Source organism: Perca fluviatilis, chromosome 18 (assembly GCF_010015445.1).
Source record: "Perca fluviatilis chromosome 18, GENO_Pfluv_1.0, whole genome shotgun sequence".
Classification (NCBI taxonomy): domain Eukaryota; kingdom Metazoa; phylum Chordata; class Actinopteri; order Perciformes; family Percidae; genus Perca; species Perca fluviatilis.
In genome coordinates, this window is record NC_053129.1 from 4,221,225 (window position 1) to 4,247,203 (window position 25,979).

General features: G+C 39.8%; 1 protein-coding gene and 1 long non-coding RNA gene across 2 annotated transcripts; both read left to right on the forward strand.

The window, feature by feature from the left end:
• The first annotated feature begins 10,363 nt into the window (after nt 1-10,363).
• On the forward strand, nt 10,364-11,487 carry LOC120546197 (trace amine-associated receptor 13c-like). The gene is made up of 2 exons (XM_039780977.1): nt 10,364-10,539; nt 10,671-11,487. Exons 1-2 carry the CDS (start codon nt 10,364-10,366, stop codon nt 11,485-11,487), a joined length of 993 nt encoding a protein of 330 aa, XP_039636911.1.
• Nucleotides 11,488-14,667: 3,180 nt separating this feature from the next.
• LOC120546475 lies at nt 14,668-23,009 on the forward strand. Its single transcript, XR_005636874.1, has 2 exons — nt 14,668-14,719; nt 22,937-23,009. It is a non-coding gene; the product is annotated as an uncharacterized LOC120546475 (long non-coding RNA).
• The last annotated feature ends 2,970 nt before the right edge of the window (nt 23,010-25,979 follow it).

Genomic DNA, 25,979 nt, shown 5'->3' on the forward strand with positions numbered 1-25,979 from the left:
TAAATTAAGCTTATGTCATTTAGTTTCTTATTGTTCATTATTAGTTTCAAAGGTTGTTAAACCTAAGACGAAGTCTTTCATATTGCGCTTCATTACTGTCAGTGTTGACCAATCTCTTGCGGTGTTTGATGTTTTAAGCCCACAACGTCGCCTTCCAGGCAGCGATGCCTGGAAGGCACTAGGATTAGCCAATGGTTAAGTCATGGGTTAAGTGCCTTGAAGTCATGAAGTCAAGGGTCGCAGTGCTGCCTTGAAGTCAACGTTGGGGGCTTAGAGCATCTCTTGCGTAGCCAGCAGGAAGCAGCAGACTGCATCAAGATTCATCAGTCACTATCCCAAACTAGCCTACATGTCTCATGTAATGAATTGTAAAAATGGATATCCGGCAATTTTTTAAGCGCCGTCATGACAGCAGCCCTCCTCTTGATGCCAGCAAACGGCCTCGGCTACAAGCCCAAAGTGAGTGAGCTCGGAAAACAGTACTAAACTTCATGTTTTTAGGTTAATTTGGTTCACGGTAGATTCATGCCACTGACTCAACAAGTCACCTCTACCTTTTTTCCATTAACTCATGTTACAAGTAAAGTTCAGGATACATTATCAGATAATTAACTGGATGTCATAATGTGCATTCTCTGGCATTTAAACCACTGAAAGTTTGTGACAACAAGCTCCTTGTGCTAGTCAGCTAGCTAGTTAATGTTATCGCTATAGCCGTTTGCGGTTTCGTGGGTACGGTAAACGTTTCTATGGAAACAGCGAGTTGGACCACTCAGAGGCATCGCTGTTAATCTTAGGACTGTGGGTAGTGTAGTTTTCTCCATAAGATTGCGGATAAAAAAATATTTTTCTTGTAACAAAGTTGATTTCATACAGACCTCTAGCTTCTACAGAAGCAGAAACTTTAGTTTCACAACCACGTAGCTCGTGGTCAGTCTACCTCAGATGGTTTAGACATTATGGCTGATAATCTAAATCCTTAGGCATAACAAAAATATTGTTGGAAGTTGACGTCAACCTCCCAAGACCTGTACCTTTGTCACGCCCATGGGTGTATTAAGAGTCACGCCCCAACATTTACATAGGCTACATGTAGTGTACTGTACATGTAGTAGCAGGTAGGCTATGTTATGAAAAAATAGAGTATCCATCACTACGGAAAAAAAATTCCTACCTATCCCTTGCTGCCACTGGGAAAAAAAATTAAAATAAAAAATAAAATAAATTCCCTCAACTGACAACCAACCAGAACCAAACAATTTTTTTTTTATGCCTTATGGAGAAAAATCAATGGGAGTTTTACTTCCGGAACCGGCTGTGGGCAGGACTGTTAACTGGGCTAGTTTACTGTGACTACCATTTGAAATGATTGACGGGAGTCCCCCCTCCCCCTTTCCCTTCTCGAAATGGTACTGTACTCGCACAGAGACAGTATTAAGTCAATTAACTTAAAGGTGTAGATAGGCTATAGCATTCAGACTGGATACCTAAACATTGAATGCATGCAAAATAATTTATTTTAATGGTTTGTCTGAAAGGGTTAGTCTATAGGCCTTATAATGTGACCAGCTACTTGACAGGATGTGGTGTGCTAAGCTGTCTTTTCTCCATTTTAACTTCAATTTACAGACAGAGGTGAGACAGACAATTATGCAGCGAGCACAGAGAGAGGAGATATAGAGAGGAGAGAGATAGAGAGAGGAGATGAGGAAAGAGGAGGAAAAGAGGTAAGACAAAAAAGAATGAAGAAACAGAGACAGGACAATTTGAGAAAGAAGGAACAGAGAGAGGAGAGACAGAGAGAGGAAAAGCTGAGGACGAAGAAACAGAGAGAGGAGAGACAAAGAGAGGAAAAGCTGAGGATGAAGGAACAGAGAGAGGAGAGACCGAGAGAGGAGAAGCTGAGGATGAAGGAACAGAGAGAGGAGAGACCGAGAGAGGAGAAGCAGAGGATGAAGGAACAGAGAGAGGAGAGACCAAGAGAAGATGCCACCCACACATTTGGACTGAAAAGCAACATAATCAGTTTAAAAAAGCTAACCCTTGGCTAATTGTCAATGGTGATTTTCTTGGGTGTCGTACTTGCCAAACTGTCAAATCCCTTGGAGTGTTTAAAGAGACGGGCATGTCTCTCTCGAATGAATGGTCTGTTGCAATCTGGGGCTTGTTGGAAAGGAAATGTCTCTGTGTGACGTAGTGGGGCAAGTGTGTTCTGGGTAGTGTAAACAAGGTGTAGCGTGGGAATCAGTCTGAGCTTACGGCGCGAAGGTGATGGTAATGCAGTCCATACTCCGGCCGAGCGCTAGCAAGAAAAGTCATTTTGTGCCTGTGAATGTGTACCACTGTGAGTAATAAACCCTGAGTTCATTGCTGAAATTAATCGACGCCTCACTGTTTTGTGCTTCTGCTCTGTTAACCCGGACCACTAGACACAAGTTACCTGCCACGAGCCAAGTTATTAGTTTGAAACAAGCTTGCTCCCAACTACGGTTCGGAGTTGAAGCGGAAAAGGTAACAGGTCGCAGACTAAAGTTACATACAGACACAATGGCAATCACCAATATCAGCTGTCATGCTTAAGGAATAAAATCTACAAGCATGCAACATCAAAAAGTCACAAGGCAGCAGAAAATACAGTGAACACAAAAAACACAATTGATGTTTCCATACAAAAACAAGTGGAGGAGGAAACAGAGAAGACAGCCTCACTGTTTCGAACAGCATACATCCTAGCAAAGAACAACAGGCCATACACAGACTACCAGGAGCTGGTGGTGCTCCAGCAAGAAAATGGTCTTGACATGGGCACCACTCTCCATTCCAGGTATACTGCAAAAGGTATAATTGATCACACAGCAAAGGAAATGAGACAGAAAATATTGCCCCACATACTAACTAAAGACCAGAGGTTCAGTGTTTTAATTGACGAGTCCACAACTCTTAGCAAGAAATCGGCTCTAGTAGTGTATTTAACGTCTGTAATAAATGATGTGCCCACAGTTATATTCCTCGATTTAGTTGAGCTTGAAAGCCAGTCAGCTGAGAATATTACAAAGAGTTTGCTTCAGTGCCTCCAAACTTGGGGACTGGATGAAAATTTCATCCAGACAAATTTAATTGCTTTTGCTTGTGATGGAGCAAGGGCCATGCTAGGCAGAAAATCTGGGGTTGCTACCCGTCTACAACAGATGTATCCAAATATTATAGTGTGTGGCACTGCCTCAACCACAGATTGGAATTGGCCGTGGGAGATACAGTCAAACGTGTTAACAACATAAACCATTTCACTTCATTTTTAGACAAAATTTACACACTCTACCATAGGTCACCAAAGAACTGCCGTGAACTGGCTCAGCATGCACAACAACTTGAAATAAGTTTGCAGAAAATTGGGAGGGTCCTTGATGTTCAATGGCAGCCAGCAGTTTCAGAACAGTTAAGGCTGTATGGAACTCGTACAAAGCTTTGCATCAGCACTTTACTGCTGCTTATGTGGATGGCACAAGAGATGAAAATGAGAAGGCTATGTACAGGGGTCTGATGGCCAAAATGGAGACACAAGAATTCCTGTGTGATTTAGCCTTAATGTATGACACGTTAGAGGAAATTGCACACCTTTCCCTGAACTTGCAAGGAAGAGGAATGACACTCACAAAAGCAGACAAACTTATGAGAAGAACCATTCGCATTATTTCATCCATGATGACCGCCCCAGGTGATAAAAGACAAGAAGCTCTTACAGCTGCAGAGAGACAGGAGTTTAAGGGCATCCCCTTAACAACCAGTCCGAGGGTAAGACAGATAGACTCCTCAGTGTTCTTTCAGTCACTCGTTGGGAACCTGGAGGACAGATTGTTCAGCAGTGGTTCAAGCAGACACCCTGGCGTATCAGCTGAGAACACCAGTCAGTATACAGATTTGCTTGATCACTTTAAAGTTCTCAATCCAAACTGGCCTGTTCCCTTACATGAGCAGTATGGGGAAGCTTGCATCAAACAGCTCACACTAAGGTTCAGGCTTGACCAAAGGAAAGTGCTTGAGGGCTTCAGGGATTACACAGACGACTCTAGTGTGATACCAGAAGACTTGTCCCCACTCACAAACATTCTCAGCCTTATCCCTGTGAGCAGTGCAGAATGTGAGCGAGGATTCAGCTTGATGAATATCATCATGTGTCCACTGAGATGTAGACTCCTGATCGAAAGCGTCTCAGCGTTGAGGTTTGTTAACCTGAATGGTCCTCCATTGTCAAAGTGGAACCCAATGGCGTATGTGAAATCTTGGCTGGTAAAGCACAGAGGAGCTACAGACACACGGGCACGCCCCTGCAAGCCATCACCTCAAGTGGACAAAGAGGCACTCTGGGCATTGTTGTGATATTAATTCATTACAGGCAGCTGGTTTAATGTAGAGAGCATGTCAAAACCCAACTGTACAAGAGATTCAGAGGGAATCAAGCCTGCACCAGGTTAAAGACTTTTCCCTCTACAGGGCTACATACAGAATGCCTTCATGTGAGATGTGAGCGCATGTTCAATTCAATATATTGTATTTGTTTACTTGTTTATCACCTGTGAGAATGTACTTAAACATTTTGCTAAAACACCATTTTGTATTAATATTATATATATTATATTATTTTATATTATTTATTTTTATTTTTCACCAAACAAGTCAGTGCAACATTTGCACAGCAGATATATTTCAAATTGGTAAACAGTAAACTGAAAAAGAAAATTGCAGAAAAAATGTACAGAAATGTTGTAAGGTGCTCACCTGTGGTCTTCTCATAGTGCTTACTTCCTGATTGAAGTGGGAACAATGAACCATTGAGGTGTTTGGCCAGGTGACACACATATTTGCCACTTTGCTCATGTAGCGACATTTTGAATGGCAGTGTTTATATGGCAAACATGTGACTTTATGTCAGATTTTTGTGTCTTATGCAGAGTGTTCAGTGCTTTTAAAAAGTGCCATTTTGAATTGCAAAATGTGTGTAAAGCAGAAAATGTGTTTAGACTTTTGGAGACTTGAGAAGAGGTTTTGCTCTGTATGTGTTAGTTTAAATAATTTTGCTATGCATGTCATTTTAGTGTGTAGTGTGGTGCCAGGTTTTGAGGTTAATATGTTAATAGTGAATACATGCTGTTCATAGGACCCCCCACACAATTTAGAACAGTTTAGTTTTTTGCCTATTCATTATTTTTGTTATTTTAATATGCATGTAGTTACCGCAAGAAAAGACTGTCTAGCGATGTTTAAGTCAGTTGCACTTGTTGCCACTAGGCGGCGACATTGACCAGTATATGGCAGAGTGAACTCTAGGGGCAGAACCAACGCAAGTTTTACCTAGTTTGGCAAACGTAGTTTTGCGAACGTAGTTTTGCGAACGTGTCTGTTAATGTCGGCAGCCATTACGCTTATGGAAACTACAGTGCAACTTATATTTTCTTTCTTCTGTTAATTACACGTAAATAACATTACTACATACTATCAAAACATGATAGTATGTTAGTGTTGTTAACTTAGCAAATAGCCTTATGACGTGTGGTTTAAAATATTTTTAGAATTTTTTGGGAAAAAAATACAGATTAGTGCCGCCTGCTGTTATGGAGACGTATTACGTCTCGTCTCTTCGGTGTGTTCTGAAGCATTTTTTTGACCAACTCAGGGAGACTGATCGGTCCAACTGCCTTTTCTGTCGACGGTTGATAGCTCTCTTTGATATCAGGAACATGCTCAATGCTGCTGGAAAACTTTTGTCTTTATTGGACTTTATCCATTCTGACACTTTTTTTCTCAAAAACGCACAAATTATGCTATGGTTAGGCCTCGTATCCATTTACTTCACACAATCAATCTCTGCTGATTTAAAATCTCAGTAACCTGCATGGAAAACTGTCCCTGTCGTGAAATCGTGGCCAGGCCTACCAAAGTTTCCACAGTGCACTAGTCATCACATTCACCTGACACGTAAAATGTCTCAGGTTGGAAACTGGGGGGAGAGTACATTCATTTTCTATTTGATTACACTGAGTAAGCCAGGGTTGTGTTGTAGTCTGTACAGGCAGAAACTGAGAACTTTGGAAACGAATGCAGACATCCACGTCAGTCAGTCTTATCGGTTAGGTAAGCTTGCATGCCTTTCAGTAGCAGTTCCACCTCATGATTGGTCCAAGCAAATAAATCCCTGGGCTTACTTTTCGCCCTTGTTGTTCTTTCTCCAAATTGTTAACAGCATTTGATTAACATAATTGGGCATATTTTAATGAAAAATATTGAAATGTTTATGTAATTCTTTTACTCTCATTGTTGTTCTTACACACTTAAAAATGATGGGTTAAAAATAACCCAACTTGGGTTGTTTTATAACCCAACCGCTGGATCACCGGACCAACAGTAGTTAATTTGACCCAGCAAGATGGGTTGGTCATTTTTAACCCAACAGATGAGTTAAATATTCTACCCAAATTCTGGGTCAAATTAATTACAATTATGGGTTGATTCAACTAAATATTTGTTATATAGTGTGCCCAAATGCTGGGTCAAATTAATTACAATTCTGGGTTGATTCAACTATATATTTGTTATATAGTGTACCCAAATGCTGGGTCAAATTAATTACAATTCTGGGTTGATTCAACTACATATTTGTTATATAGTGTATAGGTGAATGCTTGGCAAAATTAACCCATATCCCAGATTAATTCTAACACATTACAGTACAATTTAAGAAAATAAATTGCAATAAAACTGTTAAACTACAAACCTAGAACAGAATACATGCTAGATTTATGCATATATGCAATAAACACTTAAACAATACAAAAACAAAACATAATGGAATCTTTGAAAAAATTTATTATATCAACAATATAGTGGAACTGGTGCAGTTCATATCACTCAGGTAGGAAAACATTCAGAGCAAAACAACAATTACGAATGAACTGGCTGAACATTCAACAGGCCAACAGTCAACAGGTCTATAGTGAACAAATTCAAATTCCTATTAAAAAGCTGCTATTTAGAGCCATTAGCTCTACTTGCAAGCAAGTATTCTACTTTGAATAAACTTTACCATTTTAGACTCCCCTCCTGGCATTTCATATGACCAAGTTTCAAACAACTTTGATGCAGGATCCCCATGCAGGACAAGCCTGTGCAATCTATAAAATGGAAAACACATTTTTAAAACCAATTCAATGTGGCACACTAATAAAACATTATAAACAATGCATCCTCATATGTAAGATCATATTTCCCTATACCTACCATGCCTTTGGTCATTAGGTGAGGGAACTCTTCGAGGATCTGATCGATGGTCCAATTGTTGTCCCTAATCCACTTGGCCCTGTAGACTGCCGTGTTCCGCATGTAGGTCTCTATCTGGCTGAGGGGCTGAGAATTGTTTCTCAACCCTTCTTTAAGCTGTGACTCACGATCGTCTGATATGGTGCATTCTGTAAAAATGAACAAGAAAGTTGTCATTCACTGAAATATGGATGTTTTGCTTCATCAAATAATTTTTCAGTTTAATAATTACCTGGTATGAGAGCCCTTGCAAGAGCACCATCATCTGGCATTTGTGGTGGTGTCTGTGCCGTGCTCTGCGACCTGCTGGTTGATCTCAGCCGCTTCCTGACGTTCCGCAGCCTTTCCTCCAGGAATCCAGTGACTGGCTCTATTCATCTATTGGAGTCACTTTGACACATTACATGGAAGCTATTGAAAAAAAGAGGAAATTATATTTCATAAGAATTCATGTCTGAAAAGGGCTTTAGTAGCAATGCACACTTGATATGCTGTGGATGGGAAAACAAATATTTCTTACCTTTAAATCTTTCGACAAGGTCTGGCACTCTGTCAAAGTGTTAATGACAAAGCTATCCATTGATCTGAAACAAACACAAAAAGAGCTTAAGCAAAGATACAATTGCTATTGTATTAACTATTCGGATATCACCATGTAAAAGCAATGCAGTCTAACAGAAGAATGTAATCCAATGTGAAGATAACAGCCATTTTATTTAGCATCACAATCCTCCCTCTCTACCTATACAATTCATATGATAAATTGCATGCATGTAAATTGTTTTTATATGAATGCAATTCATATTTGAATATTTGTGGCTGCTCACAGCATAGCCTTCAGGGCACGACTGTCAGTACAACAGCCTACAGCAGTGGTTCCCAAACTTTTTATTATATATTTCTTAACCGTTAACTCAAGTGGCCCTTGTCGTTTGCCAGGCCGCCATTTAAAATAAGCATTTGTTCGTTTCTATTGTGGGTCACCACATTACTTAAATAAATGCACATACATGCATTTAGTAAGACATATCAGGTTGTCTCACTGTTTTTACATACTTTAATCAGTCAAACACTGTGTTATGCCTTCACATTTCACATTAAAAGCTTCAGGAAAAACAAGCGCGTTCATTTATAGCCAGTTAAAATAATATAGCTAGCAAAGCAACTAACGGATAGCCTGTTGGCTAGTAAACTATCTACCTAGCTAGCTAGATAGTTAACTGGCGAATCACCTGGCTAGCTTGAAACTAGCTTGCAAATTAGCCTGGTGAACTCAATAAACATGACCATATGCCCATGGGCATTATGAACTTGCTTCATTAATTCATAAATAAAAATGTCAGACCAAACGGATAAGCTGTAGGCTATCCATGCTTCCATGATAACGGCTAAATGGCTAACGTTAGCTAGCTACGTTGTTAGCCAAACTAACCAACTAGCCTCACAATATAAAAGATAGTACTTTAATAGGTAACCCAACACAGACAATGTGAATTAGACATGTAGCTAGTGTACACAAACCTTTTATTATTTATTTGCCTCGTTGGACGACCAGACTGGTTCTCTGCTGTGACAAGCGCTCTGTGTGTGGACTCTGGTGATGATCTGATGACGTTTGAAGCACAAACAACCCAAGTGCTGGGTCAACCAATGTATGTTGGGTTGATGGATTTTGACTCAACGCATGAGTTGCACAAAATAACCCAACTTCCATATAAATAACCCATAATGTGTAAAACATTTCATAACCCAGCGGTTGGGTAGATGAAATAACCCAGCATTTTTTAGGGTGTACCTTAGCTGAGCCTCGTTGTTGTTTTACGTTCCTGGATCCGTCTTACGTTCCTGCTTCGATAGAGCCGATAATCGGCCGTTGGACGGTCTGGCGAGATCAGTGACTCGAGTCTGTTCGGTGCGTTCCGTGCCGTCGTCTGTCCGAGGGGCCGTCGGCCTTCATTTTGGCCGACGTGACATGAGAATGAAAATGACAGATTCAGCAACTGCATGGCCTATTTCTCGCTTAAAATGTTTTCATAAACACGTTTCGGTGAACAATTTTAGTACAATATGAGATCGTATTCTGAACAAGCCGCCTTGACAGTCTGTCTTTGAATTTCCGGAGAAAACAGACCCACGTTACACGTTCGTCCAATCAGCTGCCGGATTTCATTTTTTGGGCAACAATACAGATTAGCGCCGCCTGCTGTTATGGAGACGTATTACGTCTCGTCTCTTCGGTGTGTTCTGAAGCATTTTTTTGACCAACTCGGGGAGACTGATCGGTCCAACTGCCTTTTCTGCCGACGGTTGGCCGTCTGGTTGGTGTGTAAGCAGCTCAAAGCTCTCTTTGATAGCAGGAACATGCTCAGTGCTGCTGGAAAACTTTTGTCTTTCTTGGACTTAATCCATTCTGACACTTTTTTTCTCAAAAACTCACATATTATTCTATGGTTAGGCCTCGTATCCACACCACTCCGGCTAACAGTAGTGTCGATGTAGCCTTAGTAAATAATTAACAGGTAGAACATTCTCCCCATCAGGGAATCGAAACCCTGTCTTCCGCGTGAGTGGTGGAGATACTGTCCACTATACTAACGAGGAAAGCCCAAGCACTAGATTTGGTACGTCACTTGCTAGGTGGCGCTATTACAGCATTTAGTTTGCAGAGTATCTTCTCAGCAAGCAGGGGCGCCAGTTTGCCAATTCCCCACACAGTGAAATGATAGATAATACAGTAGAAAACCGCTTTGAGCTGCCGCTTAATTGTCTAAGGATTAAAGTGCTTATACCTGCCTCAGGCCATGCTGTTGCATGAAAGAAAGCCAGAACGCCAGAGGAGTGAAAAGAAACATTATTATTGAAAGGCTTGTGGACTAACAGAGAAAGTGTAGAAGATGACGTTGTGATGTGTAGAGCAAGAAAATGACATCAGTGTCCAACAGAGACTGAGAGAGAGAGAAAGTGAGGGGTGGAGACAACAGTAGAAAGAGATAAATCAGTTGTACGACAGAGTCTGAAGCAGAGAGCTGAGGCCTCTCTCATCCTCCCACTGATGATGGAGACACAGGACGGAGCAGAGCTCTGCTTTCCACAACTCTTCAACACCTCCTGCAGGAAGCTGACACCTCCTTGGTTTGAAGTGATGCTCATTCACATTTTGCTCTACTCCATCTCTCTGCTCACTCTAGCTCTCAACCTGCTCGTCATCATCTCAGTCTCCCACTTCAGGCAAAGATCATTGTCTCAACAATTGAAGTTTTAGATATATAACGATTGTTTCAGAAAGAACTAACATAAAATGTTTGTCATTTAGATATGAGGACTTGTTGGTTTAATGGTGCTTTTCTCTTTCCCTCCAGGCAGCTCCACACACCCACCAACATCCTCCTCCTCTCTCTGGCTGTCTCAGACCTTCTAGTGGGCCTCGTGCTGATGCCAGGAGAAATCCTCCGAAAAACATCCTGCTGGTTTCTTGGTGACTTTCTGTGTTTTCTTTATAATTATTTTTCAAGCATCATTACCGCATCCTCAATAGGTGACATGGTGCTCATATCAGTTGACCGTTATGTGGCTATTTGTGACCCTCTGCATTACACCACCAGAATCACTGTCAACAGAGTTAAACTCTGTGTTTGTCTGTGTTGGCTCTATTCTATTTCCTACAGCTTTCTCTATGTTAAGGATGTCCTGACTCAACCGGGAAGGTATAATTCCTGCCACGGAGAATGTGTGTTGGTCATTGACTATGTTGTAAAAGCTGTAGACCTTGTTTTGAGCTTTGTTGTTCCTTTTACTGTCATCATAGCTCTATATCTGAGAATATTTGCCGTGGCTGTGTCTCAGGCTCGTGCCATGCGCTCTCACATTACAGCTGTCAAACTCCAGCTTTCAGTGACTCCAAAGGCAAAGAAATCAGAGCTGAAAGCAGCCAGGACTCTTGGTGTTCTTGTGGTTGTGTTTTTAATATGTTTCTTCCCATATTACACTGTCTCTCTCGCAGGTGACAACTGGGTCAATGCTTCATCTGCATCCTATGTTCTCTTTATGTTTTATTCTAACTCTTGTCTAAACCCTGTGATCTATGCCTTTTTTTACCCCTGGTTTAGAAAAGCAGTTAAAGTCATTGTAACTCTTCAGATACTACAGCCTGGCTCCTGTGAGACCAACATCCTGTAGAGAGGCTGTGGAGGGACTGAGATCAGATTCGGTCTAAGAATTAAAGGAATGAATATGTTCCTGCTGTTCCGTGAGTGAATTATTAAATACAGAAAGTGAAGATATGCTTTCCTGTCTTAACGTCTAAATTGTTTTTGATCAGCAATTGAAAGGCCTGTGCTTCAGCTTTATCTTGTTGTGTATTTTGTCTCTCTGATGCTGCTGCATTCAAAGAAAGAGTCATAAGCACCATATACTGTTTCTAGGTTATCACCCAGTTTAATGCAAACTTTAAATTCACACATGTATGACACTTATGCAGTCTTTTCTTATTTCTAGGGAACCTTTTTTATTTGTGATGGGAAACATTTCAAACCAACACAACAAAAGTGCTACTAAAGCTTTGTATTTATGTCTCTATGTTTGGACAAAGCATAATCTCTGTGATTTGTGTCCATTTTGTTGCAAACTGAAATCCCAGGCCTGCTGGGTTCCTGTTTCATAGAGAAAAAAGATGCCCCTGAACAGACACACTTTCCCGTCAAGTATAGAAAAACATCAGCTGTGAACAGTTATTGTGTTTCACATATAACTGTCAGTACAAAAAGATCATGTTCCCTTTACAAAGTTGTTTTAATCATTTCAGTTTAGTGTCATTCATATGTGATCCCTGTATAACATATCTTGTCTTCATGACAGAATTATTTAAAACACTATGAAGTCCTCTTATAAGAAGTTAAAAAATTGATTATTTGAAAAGACAGGATTATCTCCAGTTCATCAGATAATTGCAGTCACATTTCTAGAGAAACATTTAATCATAGGACAGGGAAAGTTAAAGTTTCACAAATTATGTAAAGTGTAATGGCTTGCAATTTTAGATCAGTTTTATTTGAAAAATGACCAGAATTATTTTCATTTATTTAATTTTACATAGCATAGTGATTTGTTGTAAAATGACATGAAGTATGATAATAAAAAGAATACATATCCATAATGTAATGTTGTGTCTTTTTATTGATTTTTTACAATAAGTGAAATCATTTTGACTGGTCACAAAAACGATCAGACAATAACGACATGTTGAAAACTCCAGAACAAAAAAGAAAAAAACAGTGAAAGTAAAAACAACAGTAATAGTATAAGCTTACAAAAGGGTGGGTGGGGGTTGAGAGAATTTGTTCAGCATGTCTCTAAGAACATGAGTTATTAGGGGTGGCAAGCCTACAGGGCATTGATCAGTGCAAGAGACATAAAACATAACCAGATACTCTTAATTGCCACTAGCGGTGTTAAAGGCTATTTTTCAAATTGTCCGGAAATCTCAGTGAAAGGCGGTTTGAAGCGGCATTAAGTGTGTAAAAGAAGACAGCCCTCTCATTCCGTTAAATGGGGCCACTCTGTTGATTCAGCAGGGCTTCATTAAAAAAGCAACAATAAAACAGTAGTACAACTTTTGCTGTATGCAATGTGATGTCATCAAAAAAGTGCCGTGTCTGAGATTAAAGCTTTAGTGAATTACTTTTTAATATGAATGCACGTCTGTTACGTTCAAACCATTGCGAAATCAGTTGGTTTAAAGCTAAAGGCCAAAGAAGAAAGAAAATGAAATGAAAAGCACATGACAGTATACAAAAAAATATAGTGATACCACGATATCAAAGTCAATGCCTCAGCATCACATCTCTGCACTTGGATCTGGATTACATTTTCTACAATTGGGTTGATCACCTCAGTAGAAACATGTTTACAACTTTGAGTTGTGTGTAAATGGTAATAACTGTGTTGTAGTGGTTTTTAACTTGCTGTCCGTGTTTACCATTTACAACACAAGTGCATCACAGTATGAAATGTGTTTTAGGGAGTGAGAATGTGTTCAGGGTTTTGCCAAAAGAGTGATTGATTAGACAAATCAGTTTAGGCCACTGAGCATTTGGCTCAGAGAATGGGGTTTAGTGTTTTAGCAATTCAGAAAAACTGTTATATCAGGAACAACAATGCCCAAAAATGAATACGGATGCATAAATGTACGTTGTCTGGAACCATAATGACGGGAGCAAAGCCGGAAGTAAGGTGACGAAGTATAAGAGCGCCAGATTTCTGCGTAAGGAGTTACAACAGTAACATGCTGCTCCACCATTGATCCTTCAGTATTAATATCTAATAATGTCACAAGAGACATTTTACAGCTTTTACTGCACTACACCGACGCATGTATCATTCCTATTTTGCACCTGACCGAACAGCGGACTCTTCCCTCCACAGATGCACGCCGGTAAATTAGGGAATGTATTTGCGCTCCCGGGGGCGGTTCAGCAAAAAGAGGAGGCGTGTTCAGGCGCAAACATTCCCTGGTGCTATTTTGCAGTTTCAGAAAACAATTCCACCACAGACCAGGAAAAACCTAGTCTAAAGTCAGTGCCGCTAATCTAAAGTCAGTGTTGCGTTATTCAGATGGCACTTTACAGTACAGTCCTCAAAAAGTCGCAGCATTCTTTGTGGCTTGTTGTGTTTTACACAACATTTCCATGAATCATGGATGTGTTGATGACATAAATGAGGAAATGTTAGAGGATTTAAGGAGACGTGATGTTGAACTACGGTGGGATTGGACACTCTGGTGGGATCTGGTCCGGGAATGGCAATACGCACCTGGTGGAGCGCGTGGACGGAGATGGAGTGGGAGGAGGAAGGGGCACAACAGGAGCAGGTGGTGCGTTTGGAGGGCCACACTCCATGGCTGCAGCAATCCTCTCCAGACTTGAGGAGATGCGCCCGAGAGGAAGCAGCAACATCACCACCTACTGCTACACTCTGCTATTGACCATGTTGAAAACTGTGAGGTCAGCATCTACAATCTACAAAATACATACAGTATTTCTATTACAGCATTTTATTATTGTTCCTTAATCTTCATGATGTACAGAGTATATATCTGCTTCCATGGGTTAGTTAGTTTGTGTTATTGTGTGACTTTGGTGTTTTTAGGATGAGATCGGATTCACTATACACATAAACGCATTATATATTTCACGGCCTTCTGCAGCAGATAGAGATTCTCAGGTGTGAAAGATCACATATTTGTTTGTTGTTTGAGAGGCTGTTGTCTGTGCACTGGCTGTGGAATCAAACCTCTCTGATCTGAACCAATCTTCCGACTTTTTTCACACAGTTGTGTCTCGCCAGAGATTTTATCTGTGAGAAAGAGACATTATCTTTCCTTTTCAGAGTGACACATGTAAGCGCTGTCCAGGTAAGCACTGACACATGCTTGTTACTTTTAAAGCAGTGGCGGTTCTATATTGAATTACACCCTAGGCGAGAACCCTTCGAGCACAGACTTGTGTTTTTGGGTCATTATCTTGCTGTAGGATGAACCCCTCACCAACTAGGCGCATACCAGAGGGTACTGCATGCCGCTGCAAAATGCTGTGGTAGCCATTTTGGTTCAGGGTGCCTTTCACTCTGTACAAATCACCGACCGTGGATCCAGCAAAACAGCCCCAGACCATCACGCTTCCTCCTGTTTGACAGTTGATGTCACACACTGAGGAACCATCCTTTCGCCTACTCGACGGCGTACAAAAATCCTGCATGATGAACCGAAGATTTCAAATTTTGATTCATCAGTCCATAACACCTTCTTCCAGTCTTCAGTAGTCCATTGACGATGTTTCTTGGCCCAGGCAAGCCTCTTTTTCTTATTCTGACATCTTAGCAATGGCTTTCTTGCTGCAACTCGACCTATCAAACCCGCAGCTCGAAGTCTTCTCTTTACAGTTGAAACTGAGACTTGCTTATTACGACCACTATTAAGCTGTGCTTGAAGCTGTTGTCCTGTGAGCCGCTTATCACGCAAGCTGTTGACTCTCAGAAACTTGTCTTCTGATTCTGTTGTGGCTTTGGGTCTGCCAGACCTCTTCCTGTCAGAGTTTCCCCCACTTTCTAAGTGCCTTTTGATGGTGAAGAATTCTGTACTCACTGACACCTTGACTTTCTTCGCAATTTCTCTGTAGGAAAGACCAACATTCTTAAGTGTTATGATGGTCTGTGTCTCTTCCATTGTTAATTGCCTTTTTCCCGCCATTTTTATGGCAACACACTACTTTCTGCAGTACAATACTGTACTGGAAAAATTACATTTAAGCATAATTCCTTATATTTTTATGTTTTATTTGTACTTTAATTTCTCTCACAAAAGCTGAAAGAGTTTATCTCATTTCCCACATGTAGATTTTGATTCTAACTTTGTGAGACACCCAGTCTGGAACATTATGTGAGCACTGTTTGCCTGAACCGATAAAGGTACAAGGTCACCCTAAAACTATCTCTAGTTTTCTCTTGCCAGTTTAGATGTAACTGGGGGGATGACAGTCGTACAGGGAGGAGGAGGTGAGATGGCTCCAAGATGTCTCTTGTATTTCTTGATTTTCTTCTTGTGTATCAGATTGCCTGTAAAAATTATAGCGTCATAATTAGCCAAGTGCGTGTGTGCTGTCACTCTGAAGATGCATATAAGCCTAGTGTTTCTGTTCACTCATTTGAGGGACTGACTCCACACTGGACCGCTGTGCCTTTTGTGAAATCATGTTGCTCCTATATTTGCAAATATATATTTTTTAATAAAATACAAAAACCTAAACTTGGTTTAGTTTCAACTGTCTTATTTGTTTCACTTTACTAAACTTTGAAAACTCTTCCCCTGCTGCAACAGGAAACTTCCATTACACTGTTCAAATAATGCTCACGAGGGTACGGTACCACAGTGTGTTCCAACAATACTTTTATACAAACAGAGGGGTTTGTAAGTAATACAGACAAGTTGGAACACCTGCGGAAATTGGTAACACCAACTTTCAAAGCTTGATCAACCTCCATTGCTGCAGAACAGCTTTATGTTGTTAACCCATTTCTTGTTCCCTGAAAAAGGTCTTTTTGTAAAATTCTGAAATGTACATTATTTTTCAGTTTTGGGTAATCTTACTTTTTTTTTTACCTTAGGCAGTTCACCACTTACCTTTGTACCATTTCAAGCTATTCATTGGACTTGAACTGCTAAAATTTCAATAAAAACCTAAAAAAATTGGGGTGTTCTAAAACTTTTGACCTATATATATATATATATATATATATATATATATATATATATATATATATAAATAAATGTGCCAAAAATATATACAATCAGATATATAAAAATAAAAAAGAGCAGAGAGCAACAATAATATAAAATATTAAGAATAATATAAAAATAAAATATAGAATAAATATTCGAAATAGCACAAATCCATCACACAAATGTGAAAACACACTAACATGCTGTTGTGCTACCACTTTTAAAAAAGAAAATCTGAAACCTTAAGTTTTTCTAATTTTAGACCTATTTCTAAACTTCTCTTTTTATCTAAAGTCTTGGAAGGTCTAGAAGGTTGTATTTAATCAACTTCAATCATTTTTAGATGATTTTAGTATTTATGAAAAGTTCCAGTCTGGTTTTAAGCCCCGACCACAGTACTGAAACTGCCCTTCTAAGAGTCTACAACGACCTTCTCTTAGCAGTGGACTCAGGAAACTCCGCTGTTTTAGTGCTTTTAGATTTGACTGCTGCCTTTGACACTGTCAGCCACTCTGTCCTCGTATCCCGACTCAAACAAAGTGTTGGCTTTCCCTAAAATGGTTTGAATGTTACTTGACAGATAGGAGTTTTGCTTACCACCTAGGGAATTGCTCTTCATCTGCTGCCCCTCTTTCTTGTGGGGTCCCCCAAGGGTCCATTTTGGGACCCATGCTCTTTTCTCTGTACATGCTGCCCTTAGGGTCCATTTAAAAAAAAAACATAACATTTCTTTCCATTGTTTTGCAGACGATGTACAAATCTATTTGCCTGTAAAAAACAATGAGAAGGACACTATCCAGCCTGTGTTGAACTGCTTGAGTGATCTGATCTGATCTGAATTTTCTCTGTCTCAATGATAATAAGACAATAAATTGTTGTGTTTGGTCGTGCTGTACATTTAACTGCCTGTGTAGATGCTCTTGGTACTTTAGGTTCCCATACTCATCCTTTTACCAGGAATCTGGGTTTGATTTTTGACAGTGCTTTTAAATTTGACAAATTTGATTAGTTCTTTTGTTAAAACCAGCTTCTTCCAGCTGAGACTTTTGTCTAAGGTTAAGCCCTACCTGTTACACAAAGACTTCGAAGGAGTCATACATGCATTTATTACGTCTCGTAATAAATGCAGATCTTAAATGGGTTGTTGCCTTCTTATTTATCAGAGCTCTTACATGTCCACACACCTGTCATAGCACTGAGGTCTTCCAATCAGATGCTCCTCGATGTGCCCAGATCCAGGTTAAAAAACAAAAGGTGCCCAAGCCTTTTCAGTGGCTGCTCCAAACTTCTGGAATAGTCTACCTATTCATATAAGAACAGCTCAGACCATTGAAACGTTCAAGTTCTTGCTTAAGACCCACTATTATTCATTGGCTTTCAATTCAAGTTGAGCTTTGATATCTTGACCTTTTTCTATAGTTGGTTGTTTATTTTGTATTGTATATTCTGTATTGTTTGTGTATATTATATCTCTTTTTATTTTTAGCTTGTTTGCACTTTGGTCAACTATGGTTGTTTTTAAACGTGCTATATAAATAAAATTGAACTGAACTAATTATTACACTATAGCACTAAGAACAGAAAACACAAACTAAAACTAAAACCTGACCTTTCTGGCCTTCCTCCGTGCCAAAAACCGCTACTGTTTTAAAGTAAAGGAATGGGTTCCCCCTAGAAAGGTTGTTTAGCCCGGTGGCCAGTGCTGTTATTTTCCAATGATGGCCCAGCTGGGGACAGTCACAGACTGATTGCAGCATTAATGATGCCCAATAGTTTCTGTAATAACAAGACACAGACTTGCGAAATTGAGAATTTAAAAACGCTATAAATCCTACATTAAGTCAGTGCTAAAAGCTAACTGGGGATTAGGGTTAGAATCTAACTGGGGGTTTAGGGTTAGGGTTAGAATCTAACTGGGGATTAGGGTTAGGGGTCAGGGTTAGAATCTAATTGGAGAATATGTCATGGTTGTATGTTTTTGTTTCCTGTTTTATTTTGAAGTCTCTGTTTTCTCCCTTGTCTAGTTTTACTTCCTGTCTTTAGTTTTCCCGCCCTTGTGATTGTTTTATGTGTTTCACCTGTTGTATCACCTGTCCCTTGTTTGCTCGTTACCTCTTGTATTTAGTTTCTGTGTGCCCCTTGTTTGTTGTCAGGTCATTGTACGGTTTATGGTATTCTGTGTGAGAGTGTTTGTCGTCTACCCCGTTGGTTTCGGTGTTCCTGATATTTTGTTATTCCTGTTTTGGGATTCTGCCTGTTCCTGTTTTTATTTTGCCTGTTGTTTTCAGGACACCTTTTATTGGGTATGGACTTTGATATATCAGTGTATTATTATTAAATACTCTTGCAATACAACACTACCTGTCAGTCTCTGGCAGGAGCCCTTTGGGTCCTACACATTCTCTGAAACTATGACAGATTAGGTTTAGGGTTATAATCTAATGGGGGATTAGGGTTAGAATCTAACTGGAGATTAGGGTTAAGGGTCAGGGTTGGAATCTAAGTGGATATTATCTTGAATTAAAAACTGGCTTATTTCCAGAACTAAGCTTCCGTATGTTATCGGGAGGTGGGTAATTAGACAATCTGGCCAAAGATCCTTACTCTGGAGTTTGTGGAGACCAAACAGAGCTAAAAGAGATTAAATATTGTACCTTCATTCAAATGTAGACAAACCAAGCTCTAAATAAATCCAAGTCTGCCCGTCAATTTAAAAGGTGATCTATCAGTGTTGAGAAAATTACGTTTGTAAAATAACTTGCTGTTAACTTTTATTTTGAACCTTGGTCTCCTGAGGTTTGTACTACGAATCAAGATCAACATGCCCTGGATTTCTTTCAGTTATCCGGCTTCACTAACGCTAACAACCGCGGTCCCGCATAACCTTTGTCAAGAAGTTGGTTATCAACTAGTTCAATCAACCCAGGTTTTTCCAATCTAGAGACGCACGTGTACACATAAAAGGGGCGGTGATCATGCCGTATGTTCAATCGCAAAGCTGGACAAAACAAGGGCTGCATATTTCACTCAAGAGGAACAGACCATAATCCTACAAACATATCAGGAATTTAAACCTAATACAAGCTAAAAGAAACACAGTCGCTGCTGCCAAAGCAAGGAGGGAAAGCTGGCAGAAAATAGCAGATGCTGTAAATACGTAAGTTACATGACTTATTGATATAACTGTCACAGGAGAAAGATCTGACCATAATTACACTTGTGCATTCCATAACGTTTACCTTGTGTTGCTGTATTATTTTAGTTGAAACCCCTGGCAGTGGCAAACGATCGTGGGAGCAAATAAAAATGTAATATAAAAACATAATTAAAACCGGTAAGTAGCAATACTTGCACATATTTTAAGGCCAACCAGTACAAGGCTGAATTGCGGATCAGTCCCTTTTGTAGGATATTGGTATACAAAGTGCCTATAGAACAATGAAATGGCTTGCAGCCAAAAGAAAGAAAAATGAGACAAAGAAGACTGGAGGGGGCCCTCCCCCACAGGACTTCCCTCCTGCTGAGGAGCTGGCCCTCTACAGCAATCAGGGTCGGCCCCTGATGGAAGGAGTGGAAGGGGGCATTTCTTCTGAACCTGGTGGCAGCAGCTCACAGACCCAGGCATATGTACAGGGTATGTGTCAAGTAATCTACGTGACCATGTTCATTCAAAAATTCTTTATGAATATTGTAGGAGTGAAATGTATTACTGTGCTCTGCAGTGACAGGAGATACAGTGGTGTTGCTGCCACCACCACCACCACCCACTGTCGTCCCACTGTGCCATACAGAGGTAACAGTGAAATTAATAGTCATACACCAGTATGTATGCCATATGTGGTTGCTGAATATTGATAAAATAAGCCATTTATTTCCTCTAGGTGGAAGTCCTTGTCCCAGATGATGAAACTGTGTCTGCCTGCTCAGAGAGCGCTATGGGGGTACACTTGAATATTTTTACTACTTGCAACACAGATGGTGAGAGTGTGTGAATGTGTGGCTGTGATTGAAGTATCTGTAATGACTTGCTAATGGTGGTGGTCTGAACATGAGACACAAGTCCTTAAAGTGCTCATTTCAAATATGACTCAATTGATTAAATTGCTATGGTGTTAAACTCAGCAGGAAGAGGAACCTATTCCATCCCCTGAGCCTAGGGCCTCCACATCAAGGCCAAGACAAAGACACGTGGTAAGCAATGGACCTTAAAACACAGTAGTCAAATGGACACCTTCAACTTCCTCCAAGTGTGCCTTGTTTCAGGTTGGAGCAGACCAGGTGAGGGCCCTATATAAAAGAACCCTGGAGCTCGACATAGAGTACAAGATGCTTTTAATTAAAAAAACAAGGCTGGAGATAGAAAAGCTGGAACATGAGAAGAAGGTAGTACATAACAATGTATAAATGAAAAAAAAAAAACTTACAGTTACACTGACATTCTTTTTCTGTGTTCCTAGGAAAGGGACAACACAAGGATGTATTTCTTGTTGTTTTTCTATGTTTTGGTCTTTTAACAAATTTTTTTGTGGCTTTTCCCAAAGTTTCTTGTTGTGAATTTGAGTCTTTTGTGTGTTTTCACCATTTTGTTCTTTCAGTGTCCTATTTATTGTGTTTTGAAAGTGAATAAAACATCAAAATTCAATGAAAGTAGTGAAATGATAATTTATTTCACTTGTGAAGAGCGTTGTACGGTACCATACATGTTTTTTGTTTGAAATCTTGTGGTTGAAAGAAACCCAAATTACTGATATGGAAATGATTAGAAAATGGGTCAAATCGACCCAAGGACAACAGAAGGGGTTAAGGGGGAGACACCCCAGTGAATAGGGATAACATATCAACATGAAACCTCCCCAGTTGATAAATAATATTAGGTCAACTATTGTTTTCATTACTAGTTTCCTGTAAATGTGTGTTTAAATGAGCAAATGATGAATTAAGTTGTAAAATATGATTACATTTCCAGGATGGAAATCAGAACATTGGAATAAGACTGAATGAAAATCCTTGTTTCATTTTGTCAACATATTAGAGTCCAAAGTTTTTACACTGGGCACTTTGGATATCTCCTTTTTACCACTCCATTAATCAGAATATGGTGGCAACAGCCATTAAAGAAGATCTGTAGATCTCAAATGCTATGGAACCAAAATAGCCCAACTGAATTGTAAAAAAAAACATGTTTTAGTCTCCACTTAAACAAAATACTGCTCTGTAATAGCCTCTCTCATGGCCCTAGTCAAGGGTGAGGGGGTCAAAGACCGGTCTGGGGCCACTCGAAGGCCACGCTGGCAGTTGAAGCGTGCTTTGATTATGCCAAAGGTCATTTCAATCCTGACCCTTGTTCTGCTGAGTGCCACATTAAAAGCATTCTGTGGCCCTGTGTTCGGATCAGGATAGGGGGTCATCAGAAAGGGCTGGCAGGCGTACCCGTGGTCCCCTACCAGCAATAGGGATATGGGTGCAGTCGATGGCACCAATTACCCTCTAAGCCTAAGGAGTACGTTTAATTTCATATGCAACGGTGAACGTCATGGGGCCTAGATTATTTATAGATTAAGTTTCATAAAAGCCCTTTTTTATTGTCTGCGTGGGCAAGTGCCCTGGATATACTACGAATGCATTTAAGTGTGCTGTTAAAGCACGCACCACCTTGCGGATTGCGCGGCAGACGGTGTTCTTGCTCAGGTTCTCCGCATCACCCACACTGTACATGAATGTACCCGTTGCGAAATAGCGCAGTGCTAAGCATACAGTCTGTGGGACTGTGAGCGCACGGCTTCGTTGTGTTGCATTGGCAACATGCGGCTCAAGAAGCTGACAAAGATACGCAATTCCCTCCGCTGAGAACCTATATCTTTCATAAAGATAGTCATCAGGGAATGACAAAGGTTTTGTCGGTCTCTAAATGTTCTGGCTCTTCTGAGCGCACCTCTCACTATCCGCGCACCAAGCTCCACAGGATCTTCTAAGAACGGTGACGCCATTATGATCAAGAATGAATGAGTCAGTGGGCGCTGCTTTTATACCGGTTGATCTCTCATCTCCAACTTAACCTGCTCCCGACCAGGTTAGGCGTTCAGCATGAGTTACCATGGCGATTGAACCCGATGACAACTAATCCACCTTCGTGGTACAGAAAACCCTGGGTTGAACCTAAAATTAGCTCGTTAACGCCAAATCCTGCTTCATAGTACAGGCCTCTGGGCAAAAGTCCTGCGTTTGTTTAACATCCACCCCCCAGTCGCCTCCTTAGGTTAAAATCTGGCACTCTTATATTACATCTTACTTGCTGTTTTGATTATTGCAGTTATAAAAAGATCAACTCTATTCATTTTGCTTCCTGTTTAACAGTGTGCAGGACCTGCTTTCACAAACGCTGCTTTGTGGAAAAGAAGTGTCCCAAATGTGCACGGATCCAATCACGGAAAAAACATCAATGGATTTGACAATGGCTGCAGCTATGATTGATCTGCATTATTATCACTGTTTCACATAAACCACTGATGCATTTCTGCATCATTTTTTAAATGAGGTAATACAAACTCACGCGTTCAATTGCAAATAATTCATGTTTTCTGTGGATATTAAAGAGTGAATTTTTTTCTTTAAAGTTATGTGCTAAAGCCTTTCAAATTGTCTTTTGTCTTTTCCTTGTTTTTTTGTTTGCTTTTTGTATGGTGTTTCTTAGAGTCACAATGATGGACTGCAGAAACCGGGAGAGGGCAATCAGGTGCCAAATGGAGGTGAATTTTGCCATTGGCGGATAAAACTCAATCAGCCACGTTGGCTGGGAGCCAATGAGAATTGAGTGACTCACTTGAATTGAGCTAAAAAATGTGGTGGCACATCACTGGGGTGAAGAGGCTGGCTAAAACAATCAACCGACAAAAAGATGAGGATCATTCAAAGAAAAGTAAAAGAACATGTTTTCAATGCCAAGTGGACAGTTGGTGACAATGGCGAGGTTCGTGGCTGATTTACCACAGGACTAAATCGTAATAACTTGACAACAATTAAATGATTATTCCTAAGAAGTTCAAGAACAATGCTGGTGCATCCTTTGAGGGAAAACATTGGCTGGTAAAAAGCCTGTGTGGCTGGTGGCCAAGAAAGTTAACTTCAGGCCCTGCTTACAACCATATTGTGATGGCTATGGACATTTCTGTTATCCTGTTTTTTTTCATTTCTGTTTTGTTGTTTTTTTTAATGTTTCCTGTTTTTGTTGGTTTTTCTGAATTGTGTAGGTTTTGGTTGATTCCTGTGTTCTCTGTTCTCCCTTGTGTTGTCTCGTGTTGTGTCAAGTTTCTGTGTTTAGTTGATTTCAAGTTTTGTCTGTTTTTCCTGTTTTATTTTTTTTAATCTTTTTTTAATTTTTTATTCAAGCTTTTGACATTACAGGGTTTAAACACATTTGCCACATTTGAGCTAACACAAAATGCCCAGGTGGCTACACATTTGAATTCTCCACAAAGTACACATTAAAGTACATTAAAAAAAATTAAATAAATAAAAAAAAAATAATAATATACATATACACATATATATACATATATATATATATATACACATATGCATACATACATACATATATACATACACAATACATATATCCCGTAAAGATTAAAAAATAATAATAATAACAATAATAGCCAAAAGAAGAGAAAATAATAATAATAATAATAATAATAATAATAATAATAAGCATACCAATATATTACATCACCATTGGGTAGTTATTCAGTCCTTCCATGCCAGGTTCTGCATTCCCAGCGCTAGCAAAAGTGTGCTCCCCAAGATAACTGAGGAAGGGGTCCCATATTTTATAAAATTTAAAAGGTTTATCTTTTAATGCTGTTGAAAAAGCTTCATATGGAATAAGGTCTTTAACCGTATTAATCCACTGTGCTATTGATGGGGCTTGGTCTGTTATCCAACTCACAAGTATGCATTTGCGGGCACAGTGTAGTAGGATTTGAAGGAGGTGGGCCCATTGGAATTTGGATGGGAGTTCCTGGCTCATACCAAGCAAAAATGTCTTAGGACCTAATTGTAATGAGCAGCGAAATATACTTTTAAGTTCCCTTAGGACGCCCATCCAGAATTGTTGTATTGTCGAGCAGCTCCAGAAACAGTGGAAGAGGGTCCCTTGTAGCCTTTTACATTTGTTACAGAGGTTAGAAAACTTTGGGTTTACTTTATGTCTTTGGGCTGGAGTCATATGCAAACGATTAACTATTTTAAATTGCATTTCCCATGCTGAATTGTTGGCAAGATAGGAGTGCATCTCACATACGGCTTCCCAATCAGTTGTCTGAATTTCATCCCCAAAGTCCTTTTCCCATAACACCCTAGTTTTATCTGAGTTGTCTGTGTTTGCTCTTATCAGAATAGTATAGAAAATTTTGGATGCAGATCGAGATGTTAGTTTATTTAATTGTTCCTCAATTGGGGATATGCAGAGACCATTTGAATAGACTGAGATTTTTTTGTTATGAAACTACGTATTTGGTGGTAAACCAAAAAGAGGTTCTTATTGAGAGTATATTTTGCAGTGAATTGTTCAAAGGTCATAAGCTGTTTATTCTCCATCAGAGCTCCTATGAAATGTATTCCTTTGTCTTTCAAGTGTATTAGGCCATCATTCATCCCCGGGGGAAAATCTGTGTTGTTATGCAAGGGTGTGAGTAGTGAAAGGTGGGAATCGAACCCTTCTGTTTTGCGTACTAATCTCCACATTTTAGTCATATTTTTAAGAATGAAATTATCTTTTGTTAAAGTTCTCTGTTTATTGAGCGACAAATATAGAACATTTCGTAGAGGGATTGGCCCGAGAGTTGTGGATTATGCGCTGATCCAAGTTGAGTTTGGATCATTCAGGTACCATTCCAGTATAAAACGAAGTTGGGCAGCAAGCTGGTATAGCTTAATGTCCGGGGCTGCTAGGTCTCCACATCTACTCAAAAGTGTTAAGAAGCTGTATCTCAGTGTAGGTCTTTTTTTCCACCAGATAAAGGAAATAATGGAGCAATGCAACTGTTTAAGTGCTTTGTTGGGAATGAGAACTGGTAGCATTAGAAATGGGTATAGAAGGCAGGGTAAAATATTCATTTTGACAAGGTGGACACGGCCTAATAGGGATAAAGGAAGATTACACCATCTATCTAGATCTGATCTGATTTTAGTTAAAATAGGGACAAAATTGCTTTTATATAGACTTTCCAGCTTCGGTGTAATAAATATACAAAGCCTGCAAGAGACCATTTAAATGGGTGAGAGAATGTAGATTTGTGGGAATGTGATTTACTTAACGGCATTGCTTCTGATTTTGAAAGATTTATTTTATACCCAGAGAATGAGCCAAAATTAGAAATTGTATCAGTAAGATGTGAAATTG

Coding starts and splice junctions, on each gene's coding strand:
- LOC120546197 (XM_039780977.1), top strand. CDS start 10,364: ATGATGGAGACACAGGACGGAGCAGAGCTCTGCTTTCCACAACTCTTC. Junction 10,540..10,670: donor ATCTCAGTCTCCCACTTCAG/GCAAAGATCATT, acceptor CTTTCCCTCCAG/GCAGCTCCACACACCCACCA.